We start from the raw sequence: 25,138 nt of genomic DNA on the forward strand, positions 1-25,138 counted from the left end.
TTAATTGGCCAATCGGCACACTCTCCAAACGGACAAATGTCACCCGCTTACATTACGCTTCCTCTCGTGAGCCTCATTTGCATAACACCGGCACTCAAACCACCATAATGACGCTTACAGGCTATGAAGCATTCGTCTACTACATTTGCAGTAACTTTCGGCAGAAGGCCCACAATCCCTGACATCTTCTCATTTAGCCAGACGATGCTGCGGTGATGCATGTGTTTGCGATGTTGCTGATAATCAGTATATGTGTTCCAGTCGTCAACCGCAGAGCCTTTTGACCCTTTATGAAGCTGATTTATTGTCGCTCGGACAGCAAGCAGGACTCCCGGTCCTCGGGCTGCTTGACAATGCTAGATAAAGCACAAAGACCCCTCGGGGGAACGCGAGACCAAGGTTTCCCCCGACCTCCGACCCCTGATTCTCGGCAGATCGGCTTTGTCCTTGTCAATGAGAGAGCCAGAGCGAGTCTCATTATGCAGAGTTTCACCCATTTCGGCGGTGCAGAGGGTAAGAACGCCGTGATCCTGTTCAATTAGCTGAAGCCCATTGCGCTTCTCATTATGCCACTTCTATTTTCAGCATCCTCCATCGCTCGACGCTGAAGAAGCGATGCAGAGCTCCTTAAACTTCTCAGCTAGTCCACTGAAATACCAGCATTTTGGATAACAGTGTTCCCACAAATCTTCTTAACCATGCCAATCAGCAAGATTTGCTTGGTCAACAAGCATCACCAGCTAAACTTTGCTTTCAGCTTGAAAGGCACCAGACTGGCATAAACCAGGTTGGGCTGGCATCAACATCTGAGATGGTCTTCTCAACAGTGGTGCCAGTGTTGGTGTCACTATCAACATAAAAAGACATCGCTTTTGCATAGGTGCCACTATCGGCCTTTTTAGCTTATTAGCAACAATCTTCACCTCATCAGTGTTTTGCTGGGTTACTAGCTAGAACCACTTCAGACCAGCACCAACCAGTGAAAACCATGCTGTATGGCAGCTCAGACCGCATCAAATGTGCTTGTGACACCACATAGATGCTGAATCGTGGATTTGGATGTTAATATTTGCATAATTAAGACTCTGTTTATGTGGTAATCATCAGATCACTGCCGGAAGAACCCTCTCTCTCAGTCCAACCAGTATTATTGTAGTGGAAAAGGCACAGCAGTGGTTTCTCGGCACTCGGGCACCAGGCGTATGAGCTCAATGAAAACCAGGACATTGAGCTAATGAGTGGCGAGGTACTAGTGGCGTTAAAACACGCATGGATTGTGACATGTCTACATCGCGCAGACAGTTCCATCTGCACCTTTAATATTTAATCTGGTTCAACCAGAGTTCAAGAAACACACATACACGAGCATACAGCTTTCTCCAGCGTCCCCGAGTGAAGTTCAGGATCTTCTGCTTGGCTGGCTGCGATGGGGGTTTGTTCAGGAAAAGCTTTCCGAAGGAAAGAAAGCCCATGGGACAGACGGAAACAAGGAGATTCAGGAGTGTAGTGGCTGCTCTACTAGGTTACCTCTCCCTCGGTTGAGCGTCCTTACATCCCTCCATCCCATCAGATCACTGTCAGCACTTCAGTGACGTGAGAGACCTTTATAGACACATAACCCCGCACCAAATGGGTGCCATGTTAAAAGGTTTGCTCTCAATTTAACGTATACACTGCAAAAAAATGATTATCAAAAAAATCGTAGTATTTGTCTTGTTTTTAGTAAAAATATCGAAAAATTCTTAAATTAAGATGCTTTTTCTTGATAAGCAAAACGACCCAAGAAGATAAGTCTAGTTTTTGGACCAAAAATATCAAATTTAAGTGATTTTGTGCATAAGACAAGCAAAAAAATCTGCCAACAAATGGGGTAAGCAAATTTTATTCTTGAATTTTTCTTGAATTTAGTGTTTAAGAAAAATGTTCAAGATTTTTTTGCTTACCCCATTTGTTTTATGCACAAAATCACTTAAATTTGATATTTTTGGTCTAAAAACTAGACTTATTTTCTTGGGTCGTTTTGCTCATCAAGAAAAAGCATCTTAATTTAAGAATTTTTAGATTTTTTACTGAAAACAAGACAAAAATACTAAGAATTTTTTTGTCTTGAAAATCATTTTTGCAGTCTATATTACTTTAAAATGTTAATGTGTCACATTGTGATGTCTCAAGCAAAATAATGGAGTCAGATATATACTGCCCCGGCTAGGGCAGGTGGCCTTTCTGTGTGGAGTTTCTGCATGTTCTCCCTGTGTCAGTGTGGGTTTACTCCGGGTACTCCGGTTTCCTCCCACAGGCCAAAAACACGCAAGTTAGGCAAATTGGAGATACCAAATTGTCCCTCCCCCAACTTGTGTATAAATCAACTTGTCTGAATAAACTTGTGTATAGATTACCTGATTCTCGCCATGAATATAGCCGTAGATGCTGGAATGGCGTTAAGAAATAAAGGAAGAAGATATATACTGGAATATAATAATTTGTTTTGCGACATCATTTGATATCACAAGGCTTGTGTTTGAGATTGTAAAACTAGTGCACCTTGGGAAAAAAACATTAGTAATACTGTATGTCTAAAATTATTTAAAATCAAACAAACGTAGCAAAACATTTAGTAATTTGGAAAAAAAAATGTTTACTTGTCCTTAAAGAGTTCTTGAAATGATGACAATGTCAATTTGAAATATAAAAAGATAATTTTTTCTGTTATTTAAAAAAAATAGGGTTGACACAAACCCTGAAGTCACATCATATTTTTTAATAGCATACTAAATACAGCAATAAAAATTTTACTTTAATTTTTAATATTGTTTAAATTTAACTAACAAGTGCAGATTTTAAAAACATTTTTTTAAAATATAGTTCTCAAAATATATAGTATAATAATAAAAAAAAAAATATTAATTATAATATTAATAATAATAATAATTGCTAATGCTACCTTTTATTTTTATATATTTGATTTTCACCTGCATGTGCATATTTATTATTAGATGCAAGAAGAAAATGGAGATGGGCCAAAAGACCCTTTTAAAATAGAAATATTAAAATGTTCTTCAAAATTTTTCATATAAACGTGTATTTATTATATGTGAACATATATATTGTTTGTGTAATGTTATGTTAGCGTTGACCTGCCTGGGGGACTACGGATGAAAATTAGCCCTTGGCTAAATCCGGTACAATACATGAAATGGAAATTTTATGTTAAAAATTGTGCATGGTCCCATTATAAATAAATAATGAACACAAAATCAAACGTCGCTAAATCAACACAGCAAAATCACCATTGTTACATGTACACAATAACAGTATTATGCAAAAGTAAGGCCAGCATGCCAGAATAAATTTTTTTATTTGTTTTTGCAATGTTATAGTGATCATATATAATTGTTTCTTGGCCTCTTTAATAGAATACATCCAGAAAATACAAGAAATGTGTATATAGTATTAAAATCAGTATACAAATGTAACCTGATGTGTCAAGATTTAAGGGTAAACTCCCCTTCCACTTGAGCAATAGCAGGACACTGCAGGATCTCTTAAACCTAAATACAATTAAATCCTAATTAATTTGTCTTTTTACTTCATTCTGCTAAAAATGCTCAAGATGTGTTTAGTGCCAATGAGGTCAAAGAAGACATTTAGTCCTTTTTTTTTGTACACATTTCCTGTATTTTCTGTTTATATCTTAATAAAATAGATTAAAAATAAATATGGATGGACATTAAAACTTCTAAAGCAACAAGTCTGGTGGTGGTGGTCTAAGACTTTTGCACAGTACTGTATATATATATGAGTATATATTGTGTATATATAACACCAATGATTTTGCTGTGTGGCAGCAGAATTTTTTTTTTCCAATTAATTTCTTACGTGTGGGCATATAAGTATATAAGTAACACAAATAGCACCCGTTCTGTAGGACGATCCCTCTTTTGGCAGCTTGTGTTAGAAACACTGGCGGTTATTGATCACCCTCACTGTTTTGATGCTGAAATGATGAGCTCGCACGGCTGAACGAGGAGCTGAAGTGAAGAGCTTGTGTGAATGCCCTGATACCGCCAATTACAACAGCCGCTGAATGATAGACTGCCATGTCCTCGCCTGTCTGTGCTGCACAAAATGAATAAGACCAGAAAATGTTCACCGCACCGTCGTCACTAAAGCACGGCCAAAACATGATGGGTACAGCTTTTGCAGACGTTCCACTTTGTGTGCCATGAAACTTTATAGAGGTTGAGCGGGCGAATAAACCTGTTTGATGAATTTGTCACTCCACTATGTTTAATAGTCAAAATGTAAACATAAGAATTTAATGATAGCATTGGAATAGTTTTTGTGTGTTTGAAATATATAATGTTGCATAAACATGCATACTTGCTTCTAATGTAAACATAATAACTATAAACACATTTGCATACTTTTTAGGAATATAAGTCAAAATAATTTACAGCTTTGTGTGGGTGTGGTCTATAAGCATCTGTAAATAATATCTAAATATCCGGGAGTGTTTCTTTAACTTTCATTCTTGAAGAAAATCTCAAATATCCTTTTTCCAATGTGTGGTCCTTAAGCTTCTCTGAACTATTTGTGTTTTCATTCTGCGGTTTTATTGCCTTCTTTGCTTTCTTGCATTGATATGTAATGACAGCGTATTTGGCGCCAGTCATCTCGGCTTTGTCCTGCAATATGCCAGATGGTTATTGTATTAGGCGCTGGCTGAAGGGACCTTTAGATGGCCGTTTTCAATTAATGCTCCCAATAAAACTTCACTTATCTCATCCCCTAAGTTTGGTTGAATTTATTAACAAAGGCCTTTTGCTTTCCCGCAGCTCAATCTTGTGTTCCTGCTCATCACGATTTACAAAATGATGAAACACTCCACGTCGCTGAAACCTGACTCCAGCCGCCTGGAGCACATAAAGTAAGTCACGATGTTTCCTATACGACTTTTCAGTCTTAAGCGTGCCGGTGTTAGTCTGAAACTTAGAACTGGAATTAACGTGATCCTTGATCACATCATACATAGCAAGTAACCATCGTTTTCGCTCGGATGAATTTAAGTGCATCCACTAAAGGCATGGAGATGGAGTCCGGACAGATGTTATTCTCTTCAGGTGCATGGCGTCCATTAATTCGAGCGACAGCCAGAGAAGCACGTAATGATGGAGACAGGCTCAGTTCTGGTCTTCCTTTACAGTGACCACAAAACTCTTTTTGGAACAGCTCCCTGTATTCATGTGTGTGTGTGTGTGTGTGTGTGTGTGTGTGTGTGTGTGTGTGTGTGTGTGTAAAAGCACTTCCATGTGTTTCCTTTCTCAAAGAGGGAGATCTCATTCTGTGGCCGAAAGCGTACGGAGAAAGATCATTGGTTGACCACACAGATCTTTCTTAGTTTCTCTGTGCTGGCATGTCAGTGCATGTCACACTGTTTGTGTTTGATAATATGTGACATGTTTTGGTTATGTTTTTATTATGTAATTTGTCTTTTTTAACATATATTTTAAGGCTCTCTCTAATGCGATATTTAAGGGTTTTTATGTATTTTAAATCTATAGAGTGTTTTTTTAGGATATGCATTGTTCTAAAAGAGCATTACAGAAAGTGAAACATTTCAATGGGCAGGCCACAGTTTGGTTTATTTATTGACTGTCTATTGTTGAAATATTGCAAAGGCATACAAATTGGGGTTTTAAACTAGTTATACAACAATCTATCGGGTGCACCAATGTAATAATAATTGTTTATTAATTAACTGCGTGAAGGCAATACATTGCACGTTTGTTGCATAATCCAGCATTTAAAAAAATAATAATAATTATCAAAATAATTAAATACTTCCCAAAACAAAATAAAAAATCTGTACAAATTATAGTTTTTTTCAGACGTGCAATGGTAATAGTATAATGAATAGTAAATTTCATAGTTAATCATGTGAGAGATTACTTATTTATGTGAGTCATGCGATCAGACTAAGAGTATTTTTTGGGAAAATGTCTGCGGTGGGCTTTTTTCAAAATCTCGGAAAAAGACAAAAAAAATCGTCAAAATGTTCATCTTATTTTGTGCCTCTCTTATTATGTTGGTCAGTTACATGTTAAATAGATTCAATCAATGTTCAGTAAAAAGGCCAAGTGTATAGTATACAAGTGTTTAAATCGGTATTAAAACGAAATCATATCGGTTAATCACCATTTTAAACAGCATTTCGTTTTTTTTTTACAACATGAGCTTCATAAATAAATGGAAATTTGAAATGAATAGAAAATAAATCATCACGTATAATATTTAGTTTGGCTTCATTTGGTTAACCACAACATTTCTGAAAATTAAACAGATAGTAAACATAAAAATTATGTTATCATTTACCCTGAAGTTCTTCCAAACTTGCATACATTTCTTTGTTTTGCTTAACACAGATGTTAAAGATATTTTGAATTATGTTTGTAACAGATCAGGGGCACCATTCACTTCCATAGTATTATGTTTTCCTACTATGGAAGTCAAAAGTGCACTAGTTTTGCTTTGTTACAACATTCTTAAAAATATTTTTTCTTTGTGTTCAGCAGAACAAAGTCATTTAAAAAGGTTTGAAAGAACTCAAGTGTGAATAAATTATGACAGGATATATATATATATATATTTTTTACTATCCCTTCACTCATGTTTCCTCCCACAGTCCAGAGACATGCAGCTTGGGTGAATTGGAGATGCCAAATTTATCTTTCCCATAAAATTATATAACTTTTTTGCATAGATTAATGTGTTCTTGCCATGAATATAGCCATAGAATGGCATAAATGAATATAAAACCACATCCCCTTATTCACAATTTCTTAAAAATGGAAACAATTTTAAAGGGACACTCCACTTTAAAAGAAAAATAGGCTTATTTTCCAGCTCCCCTAGTGTTAAACAATTGAATTGTTTAACTTTTTTTCCAATTTTGGAATCTATTTAGCCGATCTCCGGGTCTGGCGGTACCAGTTTTTGCATAGCTTAGCATAATTCATTGAATCTGATTAGACCATTAGTATTGTGCTTAAAAAAGCTATACTCTCATTCCGGCGTAATAATCAAGGATTTCGCTGCCGTGCCATTGGTGCATCAGGCGCAATGATATTACGAAGCGCCTGAAAATAGTTACCTTGGTAACTTTCAATAGCTGGGGACTATTTTCGGGCCCTGCGTCATTGCCCCTGCTGCACCCATTCTCCGTAATGAGAGTATAGTTCCTAGCCATATCGAAGATTTTCCGTCGTTTTTAGTACACGATGTAACTACAGGAGAGTGAAGTTTTAAATAGGAAAAATATTGAAACTCTTTGGTCATTTTTAAGCGTGATGCTAAAGGTCTAATCAGATTAAAAAGGATAAAAGGATTATGCTAAGCTATGCTAAAAGTGGTACCGCCAGACCCGGAGATCGGCTGAATGGATTCCAAAACGGCAAACCTCAATTAATTACCTCTAGGGGAGCTGAAATATAAGCCTATTTTCAAAAAAGGTGGAATGTCCCTTTAAGAGTTTCATTGTGTGTCTTGTTTTGGTAAGCATGCAGGTATCTTGCATATGATATGTCACAGTAGGTTCCTTTAAAACAACACACAGCCATTGGGGAAAATGTGTATTTGATTATATTAAACTATGATACAAACATGAACAGCACACTTGACAAATACCCTGCTCATGGGCATTGTGTTGCCATATGTTGTCTAAATTTCTCTCCACCCATCACCACAGGGCGAGATGAAACGGCCCTGGGCTTATTGCGGCATGTTGCATGCATGCTAATCTGCTGCAATTCTTTTCATTTTTCTCTGTTTCCCATTTCTCCTTGTTATTTCTCTGTCCTTTTCTCTCTTTCTCTGTCCTCTGTCTGTTTTCTTACCTAAACCAGTAATTATCGCGTCTGTGATGGCTATTATAATTCTGATTTGCCTGGGTAAGATCCACTGTTCATCAGTACTTAAAGGGCCGCTCATAAAACATTACTGCCACCTTAAATATTGTGAAGTACTGGCACATTTGACCCGAGATAAACTTTTTTAGTCACTAATAGCACAGAACATCACGGATAAATCAAAGTTTTTATGGCTGTTAGCGTAGTAATGTGGCAGTAAAGTTTTATAAAGGATCTTGTCATGCAGTCATCAAATGTGTAAAAGACAACATGAAATCAAAATTGTGTTTTCTTAGAAATGTCCACTGGTCTTTTTTGGCCCAATTTATTGGTGCTCATATTTTAAAAAGGATAAAAAAAAAAATCTTTATGTAATTTAAATCATCTGTAACTGAAATCACTATTAGTTTCTCATCTAGGTACATTTCATCTTTATACATTTCAAGCCAAGTTATAAATTTATGCTTTTCAGAAAAGTGACACAATGTACAACGCAATTGCATTTAATATTAACATACTTGATTTTGAATGTGCAGGAGTTTGGACCAGTGAGACTTGACTGTACATGTGGCTGACCAGCTAAATGTTTCTAAACTTGCATCAAAGTTACTTATAAAATGTAAAAAATATTTGTACACGTTCACAGCTGGCTAGATTAACAATTTACACAAGCAATGAGCGATAAAAGCTGCCTAAGGAGAATAATAATGGTACACAACTGAACATTCGGTTTTTGAAATCTATTGCATTACACAAGTGCAATAGATACTGCAATTCATTGAAAATGCTGTTTCATGTTGTCTTTAAGAATCCATAACCTGGACACGTACATTAATTCAGGACGTTTTGTCTTTCAGAAATCTAACTCGGTTTTGCCTTGTTCAGCTTTATTTGCTTCGTTCTTTTCATCTTTAGAATTCTAACATTTGGACTTTTATGCTAACCCAACTGATTTGCCTGATCTAATGTTGTCTCTCTCCTCTGCTGGCCGTGCTCTCTAGCTATGAAGATAATAAACCATTTATCAAGTAAGAGCGTTAGCTAGACGTCTGTGCCACAGCGTCATGGTTTCTTCCCCTCATTTTGTTTGTTTGTCAGGCTCTTCCAGAAGTGCTGCCTTTGCTCATGCGCTCTGTCTGTCTGTCTGTGTGGCTTAACTGGTTTCTTCATGTTTATGCTGCCTGGACCATCATACATCGTCATTTGTATCACTCCATAGCCTTCTATTTTTTAAATTCTCATATACCATATACCCTCATGATCTTCATATTCTTAATATTCTTAACATTTAATTATAAACCAGACTCCATACCCCTGGTGGCTTTTACACACTCAGACTCTTCATGCCCTCACCCAAAAACAATGACACCCACTCATTATCCAGTTATCTCATGCTTTAAATACCTTTTTACAATCAATACCCCAATAGCTATATCATCCTGCCCACAAACCTTCATACCCCAGTGCCCTTATGCTCTCATACACTAAATCCATCATGCCGTTAAGCTCCCAAACCTTTGTACCCTAAACCCTAAATACCCTAATCCTATCACACCCCAGTGCCCTGAAACTCTCAAGCCCTAATCCCGGCAAACTCCAGTGGCCTCAAACCCTCAATAACCTAAACCCATCACACCCCATTTTCCCTTAAACTCTCAAACCCTATTACCCTAAACCTGACACACCCTAGTGCTCCTAAACCATCACACTCCACTGCCCTCAAATCCTCAATACCCTAAACCCATTACACTGCAGTGCCCTCAGACCCTCGTACCTTAAATCTGTCACACCCCAATTGCTCTTAAGCTCTGAAATGCTCATACCTTAAACCTGTCACACCCTATTTGCCCATAAACTCTCAAACCCTAATCCCTAAACCAGACACACCCTAGTGCCCTTAAACCCTTCACACTCCAGTGTCCTCAAACGCCCATACCCTAGACATGTCACACTCCAATCCCCTTAAACTATCAAGCTTAACTCCTGACACACTCCAGTGGCCTCAACCCCTCAATACCCTAAACCCATCACACCCCATTTTCCCTTAAACTCTCAAACCCTAATACCCTAAACCTGACACACCCTAGTGCTCCTAAACCATCACACTCCACTGCCCTCAAATCCTCAATACCCTAAACCCATTACACTGCAGTGCCCTCAGACCCTCGTACCTTAAATCTGTCACACCCCAATTGCTCTTAAGCTCTGAAATGCTCATACCTTAAACCTGTCACACCCTATTTGCCCATAAACTCTCAAACCCTAATCCCTAAACCAGACACACCCTAGTGCCCTTAAACCCTTCACACTCCAGTGTCCTCAAACGCCCATACCCTAGACATGTCACACTCCAATCCCCTTAAACTATCAAGCTTAACTCCTGACACACTCCAGTGGCCTCAACCCCTCAATACCCTAAACCCATCACACCCCATTTTCCCTTAAACTCTCAAACCCTAATACCCTAAACCAGACACACCCTAGTTCCTTCAAACACCTAAACCCATCACACTCCAGTGCCCTCAAATCCTCAATACCCTAAACCAGTCACACCCCAGTGCTCTTAAACTCTCAAACTTAAATCCTGACACACTCCAGTGGCTTCAAACCCTCAATACCCTAAACTCATCACACCCCATTTACCCTTACACTATCAAACCCTAATACTCTAAACCAGACATACACTAGTGCCGTCAAACACCTAAACCCATTACACTCCAGTTCTCTCAAACTTTAATCCTTACACACTCTAGTGGGCTCAAACCCACAATACCCTGAACCCATCACACCCCAGTTGCCCTTTAACTCTCAAATGCTCATATCCTAAACATGTCACATCCCAGTGCTCCCTTAAACTCTCAAGCTTAAATCCCCACACACTCCAGTGGGCTCAAACTCTCAATACCCTAAACCCATCACACCCCATTTGCCCTTAAACTCTAAAACCCTAATATCCTAAACCAGACACACCCTAGTGCCCTTAAACCCCTAAACCCTTCACACTTCAGTGCCCTCAAATCCTCAATACCCTAAACCCATCACACCCCAGTTGCCTTTAACTCTCAAACGCTCATACCCTAAACATGTTACACCCAAGTGCCCTTAAACTCTCAAACTTCTATCCTGACACACTCCAGTGGCTTAAAACCCTCAATACCCTAAACTCATCACACCCCATTTGCCCTTACACTATCAAACCCTAATACTCTAAACCAGACATACACTAGTGCCCTCAAACACCTAAACCCATTACACTCCAGTTCTCTCAAATTTAAATCCTTACACACTCTAGTGGGCTCAAACCCACAATACCTTGAACCCATCACACCCCAGTTGCCCTTTAACTCTCAAATGCTCATATCCTAAACATGTCACATCCCAGTGCTCCCTTAAACTCTCAAGCTTAAATCCCCACACACTCCAGTGGGCTCAAACTCTCAATACCCTAAACCCATCACACCCCATTTGCCCTTAAACTCTAAAACCCTAATATCCTAAACCAGACACACCCTAGTGCCCTTAAACCCCTAAACCCTTCACACTTCAGTGCCCTCAAATCCTCAATACCCTAAACCCATCACACCCCAGTTGCCTTTAACTCTCAAACGCTCATACCCTAAACATGTTACACCCAAGTGCCCTTAAACTCTCAAACTTCTATCCTGACACACTCCAGTGGCTTAAAACCCTCAATACCCTAAACTCATCACACCCCATTTGCCCTTACACTATCAAACCCTAATACTCTAAACCAGACATACACTAGTGCCCTCAAACACCTAAACCCATTACACTCCAGTTCTCTCAAATTTAAATCCTTACACACTCTAGTGGGCTCAAACCCACAATACCTTGAACCCATCACACCCCAGTTGCCTTTTAACTCTCAAATGCTCATATCCTAAACATGTCACATCCCAGTGCTCCCTTAAACTCTCAAGCTTAAATCCCCACACACTCCAGTGGGCTCAAACTCTCAATACCCTAAACCCATCACACCCCATTTGCCCTTAAACTCTAAAACCCTAATATCCTAAACCAGACACACCCTAGTGCCCTTAAACCCCTAAACCCTTCAAACTCCAGTGCCCTCAAATCCTCAATACCCTAAACCCATCACACCCCAGTTGCCTTTAACTCTCAAACGCTCATATCCTAAACATGTCACATCCCAGTGCTCCCTTAAACTCTCAAGCTTAAATCCCCACACACTCCAGTGGGCTCAAACTCTCAATACCCTAAACCCATCACACCCCATTTGCCCTTAAACTCTAAAACCCTAATATCCTAAACCAGACACACCCTAGTGCCCTTAAACCCCTAAACCCTACAAACTCCAGTGCCCTCAAATCCTCAGTACCCTAAACCCGTCACACCCCAGTTGCCTTTAACTCTCAAACGCTCATACCCTAAACAGGTTACACCCCAGTGCCCTTAAACTCTCAAACTTATATCCTGACACACTCCAGTGGCTTAAAACCCTCAATACCCTAAACCCATCACACCCTATTTGCCCTTAAACTCTCAAACCCCAATACCGTAAACCAGATACAACCTAGTGCTCTCAAACCCCTAAACCTCCCACACTCCAGTGCCCTCAAATCTTCAATACCTTACACCCGTCACACCCCAGTTGCCCTTAAGCTCTCATACCCTAAACCTTTTATACCAACTGCTCATGAATTATTATTATTGTCCTTATGCTCTCGTACCCTTAAATATTCATCTATCAACCTTCAATCTATTTATACCCCCCATTCCCTCACACTCCCTCAGACCGTTCATATACTCACATGCCTTTATATCATCATTTTCCGTTTCATATCTCATCTTTTTCTGATGAAAGCAAGCTCTATCTCTTTGGTTCCTTAGCCAGCCGAGACCTGTTTTCAGCGCCTCCTTCACTAAAACGGACCAATCAGAGATGATTACTGTTTCTTTTTCCCCTCTGTCTGAATGCAGCCCAGTACCATGCGTCTTTTACCCAGTAGTGCGGCATGCAAACAACTCTCCACACTCCACTGCCTCAATACTGATTAAACCTTCTTTATGATAATCCCCTTTTCATATGGGATTGATTAAATTTTCAGCGATGTGTTCCACTGCATTTCCCATCTACTTGTGCCTAACATGTCAGTCCAAACGATTTTTAGGGCCCCTATTTGATTTTGTCGTTTCACTAATATTGCATTTGCAATGTGTTGCAATGTCCCTCCCTCATGCCTTTAGTTGTTTCTCATTTTCTTTCGAAGGTCATGGGTCATGGCTGGCTTCGCTCTGCTCTGTCTCCTGGGCCTGACCTGGACGTTCGGACTGTTCTTCATCAGCGAGTCATCTGTGGTGTTGGCGTACCTCTTTACCATCTTTAACACCTTCCAGGGCATGTTTATTTTCACCTTCCACTGCCTCCTTCAAAAGAAAGTGAGTAGTTCCCGAAATACAGCGCTTTTGCGACAGCAGCTGCTCGTTTTAATGAGCTGCGTGTTAAAAAGCTCTCTTGAATTTTTTTTACTTTGAACCACAGGTTCGGAGAGAGTACAGCAAATGCCTCCGTCACACGTACTGCTGCAGCAGGATCCCGACAGAAAGCTCGCACAGCTCCACAAAGACCTCGACAACACGGACAAGCGCTCGCTATTCCTCTGCTACTCAGGTACAAACATTACTGACCCAGTTTCAATTGTTTTCATTTCCACGGTTTTAATGTGACTTCAACTACAAGAGACGTTTCATATTGGAAAGAAATACAAACCGTGTGCTCTTCCATCTGCTCAGGAGCGTCTTTAATGTGTGTTTGTGCTTCTTGCAGTCGCAAGACAGCCGCTCACAGTTACTCAGATTTGCTTGTAACTTTTTCAATAAAATTTAGTTTGAACCTTCATTGTGGTGTGTTGTAGTGTTTGTATGAATGTATGAGGTAGAGCAGTATGACATGCCACGATTAATTAGTCATTTTTACGGTGTATGAAGACAAACACAGAGTTATTTTTAACCCATAATGGGTAAATATTAGACAGAACACACCGCTGGTTTATAATTGACCTAATGCTGGGTTCATCTGGGTTATTATTTCCCATGGTTGCATAACATCAACCCATGGGAAATTTGTAACCCAGCACGGGGTAATTTTTAACCCAGCATGTGTTCTGTCCAATATTTACCCATTATGGGTAATAAAATAATATATATGTATAGGCCTATATCTGCTTTAAAAGATATGTTATGGTGGAGCACATTTTTTGAGCATTTTGACCTTTGAATATAATTTGCTAGGCTATACTGTGAACATAATATTATGTGTGTGTGTATATATATATATATATATATATATATATATATATATATATATATATATATATATATATATATATGCTTGGCCTGCCTAACAACAAAATCCTTGACATGACTAAATTCACAATTTAAAATTTGTCCACCAATATGGACAAATCCAACTGCAGGGTTATAAATAACTCTATTCTGGGGTGCGTTTCCCATCGTTAGCCAACGAACATTGTAAGTTCCATAGTTACTAACCTCGTTCAACGATTTGGTGTTTCCCGAAACCATCGTTCAAACGAACATTCACAAACTGCATCCCTAACTTGTGTCGTTGGATTGTAATTAGAAGCATCGTTCCTTGTTATTATCATATGTAGACTTACGTTGATCATGCTTTTGAACAAAATAAGCAAAAAACATGTAGTACAGTCAATATCTATCATTCTAAATATATTACAATTCTATTTTACGTCTTCAAATTTGTAAACAGAATGAAAGCGCTGCATTTAAAACCTGCGCATGTGCGCAGACCTACGAGGTTTAAGACCCTGGGGAATCCCTGGGAGGAGTGACGTAAGAGGGAACTTGCGCGTGAATTAAATATATTGAAAATAAACAATAGATAACTAAATCACAATAACCAAATCTTCTAATGCCATATATGTTATCTACAGCAATAATCTGACATTAAATCGATTTGCACAGATTAATTAGTACTTAACCTCCCACGTGACATCATCAAGTATGTTGTTAAACCAACATCGTTTTTAAACGACGAATGTGCGACAGAATAACTATGCTTTCGGGAAACAGTCATGACAAGGTAGTTCGTTTCTCAAACGATGCATCGTACTATGGTCGTTCAGCAACGAGTTACGTCGTTGTTTGGGAAACGCACCCCTGGTTGATGGTTACCCAACTAATGGTTGAAACAACCCATTTTGTAGACTCTCGCATGGCCATTCGTAGCTTATTGCTTGTGTATCTTTTTGCTTTTATAAAATAATTTCTGCATGGCTGGTCCAGCATCCAAGACTGCAACTGATGCTTATGTAATTTAATGATTGTAAATAAAAATATTATATTTGCAACAGCAAAACTCTGTCCACAAACAAAACAAAGTAATAAACTATGAGTTATATCATGTTTTGCGGCCGTTTCTTTATTGAACAGAGTCGAATCAGAAGAATGTGGAACGATACAGTCAGAAAACAATCCGAATCTTCTTTCATCTCAGGAGATATCAACAGTACATCAACCCTCAATCAAGGTCAGTCCTATAACCCAAACTAATGGAAAGTCATTCTAAAGACAAAATCCTATACAATCATTCAAGCCATGATTAATGACATCACTTTGGCAATAATGTTTAAGGTTGTAATTTAGTCTATATTCAATCAAATTGAGTCTTTGCGTTCATTAATAGTCATTGTGACAATTAATGGAGACTTAATGAAGACAAAATACGACATATATCAATTTGTAAATGCATTTTTTGTGCATTTAATATTTACAGTAACTATTTACATTGAGGGGGGAATTCACTAAAAATGAATTGCAGCTGCTATTAGGGATGGTTTTTTTGCACATTTTTGCAGTTTACTAAAAAAAATATGCAAATTTACACTGCAAACACAGCCACAAAATCTGTGCAAAATTACAGTATAAAACCTGATTTCCACAAGCAGTGATACTGCAATGGTAACTTTATGCCCAAAAAGCAGTTAAATGACTATAATTAAAAAATTTCTTTCAATGAAGCACTATTTACTGCTATTTGGCTTTTGGTTAAACTGGTTTGCGAGTAGTTAGTGAACAAAATGCAGGTTTTTGCACACAGACATGATGCAGTTGTTAGTGAATTCACCCCCTGATGACAATGCATTCACGAGAAGTCCCATCCTGTGTCTGTTTCCCCCACAGTATTGTGTCAGTTAAACATACTCTCGTTCAGCTATTCAAGGATTTAGAAAAACTGTCATTTATTATTTAGCCAGGGCCGAAATGCATGTGATGAGAAGATGATGTTCAACTCTAAGTGACCTGTGGTAAGGTTGTATTATTCAGAGCCGTTTGCTTTGGCTTGCTCTAAAACACTCAGCTGCCTTCACGCATGCATGTCATCGCCAGACGAAAGCCAAACAAACAAAACAACGCCGGTATTTCTGCACTTCAGTGTCGAAACGAAATGGGACGATTTATTTTTGGAAACTTTTTCATTTTTTATTACCTTGCCAGAATATAAACACTGAAGTTATATACAGCAACGTTCACAATGTGCATTTCTCTAAACAACAATGACTTTTTTTATAAATATTAATTAAATTGTTTATCACCATTTAGAATCCCAATAACAACGCATCTAAGTTCAAGTGTTTGCAAGACAGTACACTATTTTTTTTTTTTTTGTGCATCTCCCAGGTCATGATGTATTTGTCGTCTTGTGTTTTGTCGCTTCAGGAATGACGGGCAATTATCTTCTTACTAACCCTCTGCTGAGGCCGCAGGGCACTAATAACCCCTACAACACATTACTGGCCGAAACTATCGTATGTAACACGCCGACGGTACCAGTCTTTCACTCACCAGGTCTGACTACTAATCTCTCTATGCTGTCTCTTTCTGATTCGAGAGCATGTGCCGCTATGTAGTGTCATGAAGACTACAGTATGTCATGCCAGCCCCTTTATGCTGAGAAATCACCCACGGGAATCAGAAATACGTATTAGGAATCGAAGGTGAAGGTGTCTGGTGATGATTTCAGCGAGGGTGATTTAACAGTACAGGGGGCTTTTAAATGCATGAGGCTTTTGTGATGCACAAGTATACAAATGTCATTGCATTATGTAACACAATATCAAATCAAGTGACGGAGACAGAAAAAAGCTTTTAAGCTAAATAAAAAGAAGTTTATGAGGTTTTGAATAAAAACTTTTTTTAATAGACTTTTTTAAATATTATTATATTATATTATATTATATTATATTATATTATATTATATTATATTATATTATATTATAAAAACATGGCTTTAAAAGTATTTTAAGAAATTCTCCAGCATTTTGTTGCTCCAGCATTGTATTGATATTTTGCTATATGATGCAATGAAACTGAGACATTTTTAAATGTCTTAAATGTCAAAATGCATTCAAATACCTGTACTTTTTTTTACTATTTTATGTTATTTATGAAATGTACATTATTTCAGTCTAATAAATTAAATTGTAAGCAACATACAGTATGTATTATAATTTTTTTTTTTTTTTAATGTCACTCTTTAACTCTTCTCATCTTTTCTCTTTTCCCCTATGCACTCACCCAGTGACCTACAGAGAGACAAGTATGCCATCACTTTTAAATGTGCCTATAGGTCATAATCGTTTTACCATGATTTTACCAGCGCTGTCAGCTCTTGCACACTCAGCGTTCATCAACAGATCATCCACATACCGTTAGCACACGATTCAAAGATCATTAGATAAGCAAATGTTAGCGGCCACGCGCCAATACTCTCATCGTCGCCGCATTACTCCGGGATGTTGGCATTGGCACCATGCATGCACATCACACACACACACACACGCTATTGAGATTTTTCTGAAGTTTAAATGTACACGTGTCGTTATTAAATGTCGATTTACTGAAAGCGGCCATGAAATGCCTTTCCTCTTTGTTAAATAACGTCTCAGTTCTAAATAGCAAATTGGACGTTGAGTTGAATTCATCCAAATAGTTTTTCTGCTGACTTGAATGGCTGCAGATGTTGGTAGCAGTGTGTTCGATATAAAAAAGATTTCTCGCTGAATTCTTCTCGGTGCTCTAGATTAAAGCAATAAGCCACAAGAGGCCACGTGTTACAGTGATTTACCATGGTAAGTGATGTTCTTAGGCACAAGGCTTAGTTTTGTTTGTGCTTTTCTCCTAATCGTGGTAAATGGTGCTTATCACAGCATTTTGTGGCTTATTGTGTATAGAAAACATTGGGAACGACGATATGATAAAAGACACGAATGTTTAATAAATACTTTTTATTATTATCAGTTTTCACTTTTGTAGTAGAAGCACTTAAGTTTTACATTATCTTTAGATATCTTTGTATACGATAAACGATAAAATGCATCTTACTCTATTTTCAATGTAAAGATATTAAAGTTCATAATATCTAAATATGGAGAATATATAGCTTGTTTTTTATGTGCGTTTTCTGCCACCATCTTTCTTTTTTAAACCACATACATTGTTTAACACATCCGTCTGTCTCTTTCTGTCGGTACTGTTCCCTCAGCCCTCCCGTCTCACTATCCAGCAGAAATCGCTCTCAGACTCCCATTACTCGTCTGTTTCCACCTGCCGTCTGCTTTCTTTCTCGTCTCATTTCTTTTTTGGTGGGCATCTGAGAACGGCTCTGTCCCGGCCTCTCGTCAGATGCAGTTAAAGATTATCATATCTCGGGCAGACCACACCGGTGCGCAAATAAGCACAAAATGACCACATGACAAAAAAGCCCCACAACTGTGACATTTAACTGAGGGAAAAGGCCTTTAATTGTGATGTTAATTTGATTTGCTGAACCCTTTGCTTGCGCTAACGTTGTAATTTTGCTTTTCTTTCCGTGAGTGACGGCTCATCATGTTGTACAATAAATCATTTGTTTTGTTTTGTGTTCTTTTCGTTCATCAGCAGCGCTCAGGTCTGCTGGCCTGAACAGACAGACTTGATGTGAGTTGCAGAGTGAGTTTTCTCTCTCCTGTCTGTTGGATGCTCTCGCTTCTGTTGGCTCCCTGTAGTGTGAGAAATGGCTGTTTGTGTTCTTTCTAATTTGGCTTTTTTCGTTTCTTTTCTACCCTCCCTCGACCTTCTTAACCGCCTCAGACGAAAGCTGATCATGATCAATTCTGTGAGCGTCGCCACTTTCCCATCTGTGAATACACATCTGTGTCGCTGTACCATTTGTGTGTGCGTGTGCGTGTGTGTGGTGTTGCTGAGTATTTTTTAATGTTGTTTGGGATGCAGATGAAATCAGCAGTTTGAAACCGTGCCGAATTGTTTGATTGAGAATAATTTGAAACAAATTCGCAGTTGCGCCCGCTTTGACGTGCATTCGCCGCATACTTTGTTTTAGCACCTGATTCACAGAAAAAAAATTATACGACCGTACAAACACGTCCAAGAGAATCAGTGCTGAATGCAATTTGCATCATCTGAATTTTCATATTCAAGGTCGGTACATCTGACATATTTTACCGGGATTATGCAGTATTACTCCATCATTGCGATCCAGACCCCTGAATTGAATATGTGCCCACACAATTTGGTGTTTTAAAGAAGTCCAATAGCTGTCTAATCACAGTCCGGATATCTAGTAGCTGTCATTGAACATTTTATAAAAATAAATTAAATAAATAAATTAAACCAAGCATCCTGTAATCAATGTTGACTTTGATCATACATCTCACACGTTATTTTGGCAAAAGCGACATTTAAAGGGACACTCCACTTTTTTTGGAAATAGGCTCATTTTCTTGGTCCCCTTAAGTAAAACATTTGATTTTTACCATTTTGGAATCCATTCAGCCGATCTCCGGGTCTGGCGGTATCACTTTAGCATAGCTTAGCTTAATCCATTGAATCCTATTAGACCATTAGCATCGCGCTACAAAATGACCAAAGAGTTTCGATATTTTTCCCATTTAAAACTTGACTCTTCTGTAATTACATCATGTGCTAAGACCGACGGAAAATTTAAAGTTGCCATTTTCTAGGCAGATATGTCTAGGAACTATACTCTCATTCTGGCGTAATAATCAAGGACTTTGATGCCGTACCATGGCTGCAGAAGGCGCAATGATACAACGCAGTGCCCGAAAATAGTCCCCTTGGTAACTTTCAATAGCAGGGGACTACTTTCGGGCACTGTGTATTTTTAAATAGGAAAAATATCAAACCTCTTTTTGAGTGCAATGCTAATGGTCTAATTGGATTCAATGGATTATGCTAAGCTATGCTAAAATTGGTACTGCCAAGCCCGGAGATCAGCTGAATGGATTCCAAAACGGTAAAAATCCAATATTTAACTCTAGGGGAGCTGGAAAATGAGTATTTTTTCAAAAAAGTGGAGTGTCCCTTTAAGCAAATTCAAGTTGAAGTCACAGCCAGACTATATCAGGTCTGTAACCTAGATGTTGAAATGACAGCTATTGCTTGTTGGGCAGTTATAACACTTTTCCCTGACAATTGTGGTTGCCATGATCACTTGAAACTGTACCCAAATATTTAGTTTTATTTAATAAAATGCATTTACCGCCTGCTTTCGTTTTTGTATTATTTTAGCGCAATGTTAATTGCCTTATTGTAAAGAAGGCAAATTACATAATAAGCCTCATTTGCTTAAAATTGAGCCATGCTTACATATTCAATGTGGCCCAACTGTCACCTCATTGAGTTCTAAACGTACTGACCTAATTTTTAAATTACGAAATTTTGCCGAATTCAGCTTTATAGTAAACGTGGATCCTAAACAGCATTAAACATAGTTTATTGTATTCGTGGGAGCAAAAAAGACTAAAGTGGCTCTTCTTGTGTTTTTCCAGGACACTCTGTGACCAGCGGCAGAGACTTGAATACGTTCGGTACTCTACCACTCAACGGTAACTTTAATAACAGCTACTCACTTCATAACTACGGCGACGGCATGCAGGTGGTGGATTGCGGGATCGGTATCAACGACACGGCCTTCGAAAAGATGATCATCTCCGAGCTCGTGCACAACAACCTCAGGGCCGCCGAGTCCCGAATCGGAACCAAAAGGGGGGGCGGGGTCGGCAGAGGGGAGGAGCCTGTCGTCGCAGAGACTTCATCCCTTGTGCAGGTGGGCGGAGACAGCGAAATAGGGGGTCTGGGGATGCACCACACGCATCCTCGTACGCTGGAAGCCCCCCTCATCCCCCAGCGAACTCACTCGCTCCTGTACCACACGCAGGAGAGAGCGAGGCCCGACGAGGATGTTGTTTCGCAACCCTGCGGTTTCATCAGCCAAATCCCACCTCCGGCCGAGACCGCCCTGCCCTCCCCCAACAGAGACTCGGTGTACACCAGCATGCCAAACCTCAGAGACTCGCCGTTCTCGGAGAGCAGACCGGACGTCTGCCAGGAACTCTCGCCCACCAAACAAAGTCCGAGCGAAGACGTTTACTATAAAAGCATGCCTAACCTGGGCTCCGGCCAGCAGCTGCACGGGTATTATCAGATGAGCAGAGACAGTAGCGAAGGCCTCATCATCCCTGACTCTAAGGACGCCTGTGTCCCCGAGGGGGATGTACGGGAGGGACAAATGCAGCTGGTCACGAGCCTTTAGAGCTGTTTTCGTTATAAAACTAACTGTAAGCACCGCCCACCATGTACACAGCCCCGCCCATCCACTGACAGCAAACGATCTTCCTGTTTTTAGCCTCCCACATAACTGCACATATGCTGGAGACAAACTGCTGCTGTCAAATGAGTTCTAGCAGGCCCAGATGGAATCTGATATTTTTGGGGTTGAGGGGAAATTTGGAAAATTCTGGGAAATGTATTAAAAATATTCTTAATTAGTTTTTTTTTGTCATGTTTTCCAGTAAACAACCAGTTTAAAGGCAATATTGGATTGGATAAGACTTGTTTTTGGAGAAATTTTGTTTTGTACGTCTTACCCATTGGCACGTTGTTGTTTTTTTAACTGAGAAAAAAACTTTTTTAATGGAGCAGGAAAAATAAACTAAAAAATAATCCTTATTAGTATACACAATTTTCTTTTTTTATGTAAATTGAACTTCTTTTATAGATGTTTGGATGTGTTTACTGAAGACAAGATAGAAATACTGTTTAAGAAAAATAGTTTTTGCGGTGTACCACACAATTATTGAATTATCAGTTTACCCCAAATATTTAACAAACAAACATGGGAAGGGGATGTGAAGAACTCGGTGACGAATGTTTCAGTTTTGTGGAAATCTAAGAAGCGTTCCGCATTCACAGATTCCGTGTGGGCCTGGTTATAGGAATACATTTCACATAAAAATTTAAATAAACAAAAAATTTATAATAAACAGTTCTTGTTCCAGTGCATACATAAAGATTGTACATATTTTCACATTTCTCTTTTAAATGCAGTTTTGATTTTTTTTATTATAGTTATTATATACAAAATCGAATCTCCACACCCTGAAGACATGCAGGTCGTCCTAATTGGAATTAAGTTTCGAAGCCAGGATCTTTTATCGCCCTTTACAACCATCAACAATATTTCATATGACCACTAGCAATCAGACCCCAGGCCTTATATTTTCTCAGTTTTAATTGAAACTGTAGAGGGTTATGATATAACAAAGAACAAAATATATATTTTGATGTATTGACTGTGTAAAATACAAATAAATAATGACAACCCTAAATGTAAAGATGATTGTGTACTGTATAAAGTTCTGAAGAGCGTTTATGATGCTTTCAGTGAATTACCAAATGTACGTTATGATTAAGAGAGAGAGAGATTCCTCCGATCCCTTCCTGAAAAATATTTTTTGCTGCTTCGGATGATTTAGTTGTAATAGTTTTAAAGATCTCGTGCCTTGCACAAATTTATTTTCGTGCAAATCTGTGCAACGCACGAAACGTAGCGATTGAAGTTGAGGACGACTGTAAAGATGCAGCTGGGGTTCAATATTTATTTATTAAATTATTCTTAAAAAAAAATGATAGTTTAAAAATCTTTTGTGAATATTTTACAGCACTGGTTGACGTAGTTCATTCTCATAAGCATTATTAAGGAACCCATCATGATAAACATGTTTAGGAGCCCGATACTGAAAGGATGTAAAGTTCAACACTTGTTTAACAATAAATAAATGTGAATTTTTGTCTAATGATGGTTTAATGACTGTTTTTATTATTATTTACACACTGTGTGTTTAAAGACAAAAGTGAGACGGTGTTTACCTGCTGTGTTGTGTCTCAGTGGTTTACCGTGTTTATTGTCTTTAGATCAGTGATGCACACCTATGAAAGTTGATATGTGTGCTGTGCTGCAATATGAAACCTCATAATGTGAACAGTTTGCTGCATTAGAGCTAGAGGGCACTGCATGTGGGAATATAACAACATTTACTGCTCAACACTGCAGTTTGTGAAGTTCTCAGCTTGCCTTTAAAGTTTCATAATCTTCAGTTTGAGAGGCAAACGCTTATGAGAAGTTTTTCTCTGAAAAGATACTAAATCTGATGCTTTACAAAGGTGTCTGCACTATCACGGTGGATAAAATTGCTGCCATTCAAAATATACATTATTCGTATATGTGTACCCTGGGATCAAACCATAAACTGTAAAAAAATATGTACGTAGTGTCCGTGCCTGCCATCGCCATCTTGGCTGCGCGTCACCGTGCATCACTTACGGATAACCGAAAATGGTAAAGAGGCGGGACATGTGGCAGTTCACCCATCACTCAAGTGGCCACGCCCCTAATTATACAGAACTTTTAGGCTTTATATAATTTAAACGGATGAGTTACAAAAAATTTACCACCCTCAAAATTGGCAAAGGGCCAAATTGGCTATAAAGACCAAAATCACTTTTTGTACCAGGCTGTAAACATTACTTTCTACTCTAAAGTTGGGCATTTTAACTCTTTCACCGCCAGCGTTTTTAAAAAAAGTTGTCAGCCAGCGCCAGCGTTTTTCATGATTTTCACCAAAGTTTAATGCCTTCCAGAAAATGTTCTTCTTTAAATATATAAACATACAATATACAAAATGAAAGAACAGACCCTCTGCTTTCAAAAAAAAAAAAAAAAAAACGTTTCATCCTACCTTTAGTGGTTCTTTTGCAATCAGCTTTTGAATATGGGTAGGTTTTTGCAAAAACACCACATTTTGAGCAAAAAGCAGAGATAATTCCATTTTTGTGACGGACTTTTCATAGAGATCCCATTCAGAGCGATCTTTAAAACAGACACGGACATGCAGCAGCTTGCCATAGGGCAATACTTCCGGTTTTAACAAGTTGCGGATAATAGCGGTATTGCGGAAAGACGGAAAATCTCGTCATTGGCGGGGAAGCGTTTTCTCTTAATTGACGAGATATCTCGTCAATGGCGGGGAAAGAGTTAACATGGAAGTCTATGGGAATTGACTCCCTTTTGGAGCCTGCCTCTAGTGGACAGTCGGTGAATTGCAGTTTAAGTCACTTTGTATTGGCTTCATCAGAGAGATCGGAAAGTTGCCCCTCGGATCAAACCCATGACCTTTTGTGCAGCTAACTCAATGCTCTTATCATTTAAGCTACAGAAACACTTTTTGTGTTTTACATTTAATATGAAATGGATATCGAAAATAATTATTTATACGTGTGCTCATGTTTTGGGGGTGTGCAGATAGTACTGTATTACTTTTAACTTGATGCTTATCTTACTTTACACATGTTAAGCGCGACTCAGTTAACTCTTTCCCTCGCCAGCATTTTTTTTTTAGTTTCCAGCCAGCAGCAGCATTTTTTGATTTTCACAAAAGTTTAATGCCTTCCAGAAAATGATCTTCTAATATTAGGGATGCACCGAATTCAGGATTCGGATTCGGCCGAATACTAGGCTTTTTTAAGGGGTTCGAGTTCGGCCGAATCTTAGATTTTTTTCCACCGAACCGAACCCTAGGCTTGCGCTACGCTGATTGACGTCACGCGGCCGTTGATTACACACATCGGGTGCTGGCGTGGAGATAAGCTTTTTTTTCTGGTGAGCCTTAGGGGCGGTTCACATTTCGTGGACGTATCTGGAAAAAAATAGCACATCACACCGCATCGCTTTCATTATGCATAGGCTTATGGTAATTGTCAAAATAGTTTTTCTTACTTGGCATATTGTTGCCTATCCTTTTTTTAAGTTAAAATCAAATAAAATGAAAAATAAACTGCTGTGGACGTTGTTTACT

At 38.7% G+C, this 25,138-nt stretch overlaps 1 protein-coding gene across 16 annotated transcripts in view; it reads left to right on the forward strand.

Annotated features, from left to right (window-relative positions):
- Positions 1–23,080, forward strand: part of adgrl2a (adhesion G protein-coupled receptor L2a) — a 141,827-nt gene extending 118,747 nt beyond the window's left edge. For 2 of the 16 annotated variants that reach the window (XM_065241893.2, XM_065241894.2), the window contains 9 exons: positions 4,836–4,927; positions 7,902–7,946; positions 8,906–8,932; positions 13,157–13,325; positions 13,429–13,557; positions 15,357–15,453; positions 16,644–16,772; positions 17,506–17,523; positions 20,774–23,080. In XM_065241893.2, coding sequence (XP_065097965.1) covers positions 4,836–4,927; positions 7,902–7,946; positions 8,906–8,932; positions 13,157–13,325; positions 13,429–13,557; positions 15,357–15,453; positions 16,644–16,772; positions 17,506–17,523; positions 20,774–21,537 — 1,470 coding nt within the window. In that variant the 3' untranslated portion in view covers positions 21,538–23,080. Of the gene's footprint in view, positions 1–4,835; positions 4,928–7,901; positions 7,947–8,905; positions 8,933–13,156; positions 13,326–13,428; positions 13,558–15,356; positions 15,454–16,176; positions 16,232–16,643; positions 16,773–17,505; positions 17,524–18,863; positions 18,915–19,055; positions 19,081–20,773 lie in introns of those variants that run through there. The other 14 variants (XM_065241895.2, XM_065241905.2, XM_065241896.2 and 11 more) reach the window with 12 other exon arrangements.
- The last annotated feature ends 2,058 nt before the right edge of the window (positions 23,081–25,138 follow it).

The sequence above is a fragment of the Paramisgurnus dabryanus genome, chromosome 14, assembly GCF_030506205.2.
Source record: "Paramisgurnus dabryanus chromosome 14, PD_genome_1.1, whole genome shotgun sequence".
Lineage (NCBI taxonomy): Eukaryota > Metazoa > Chordata > Actinopteri > Cypriniformes > Cobitidae > Paramisgurnus > Paramisgurnus dabryanus.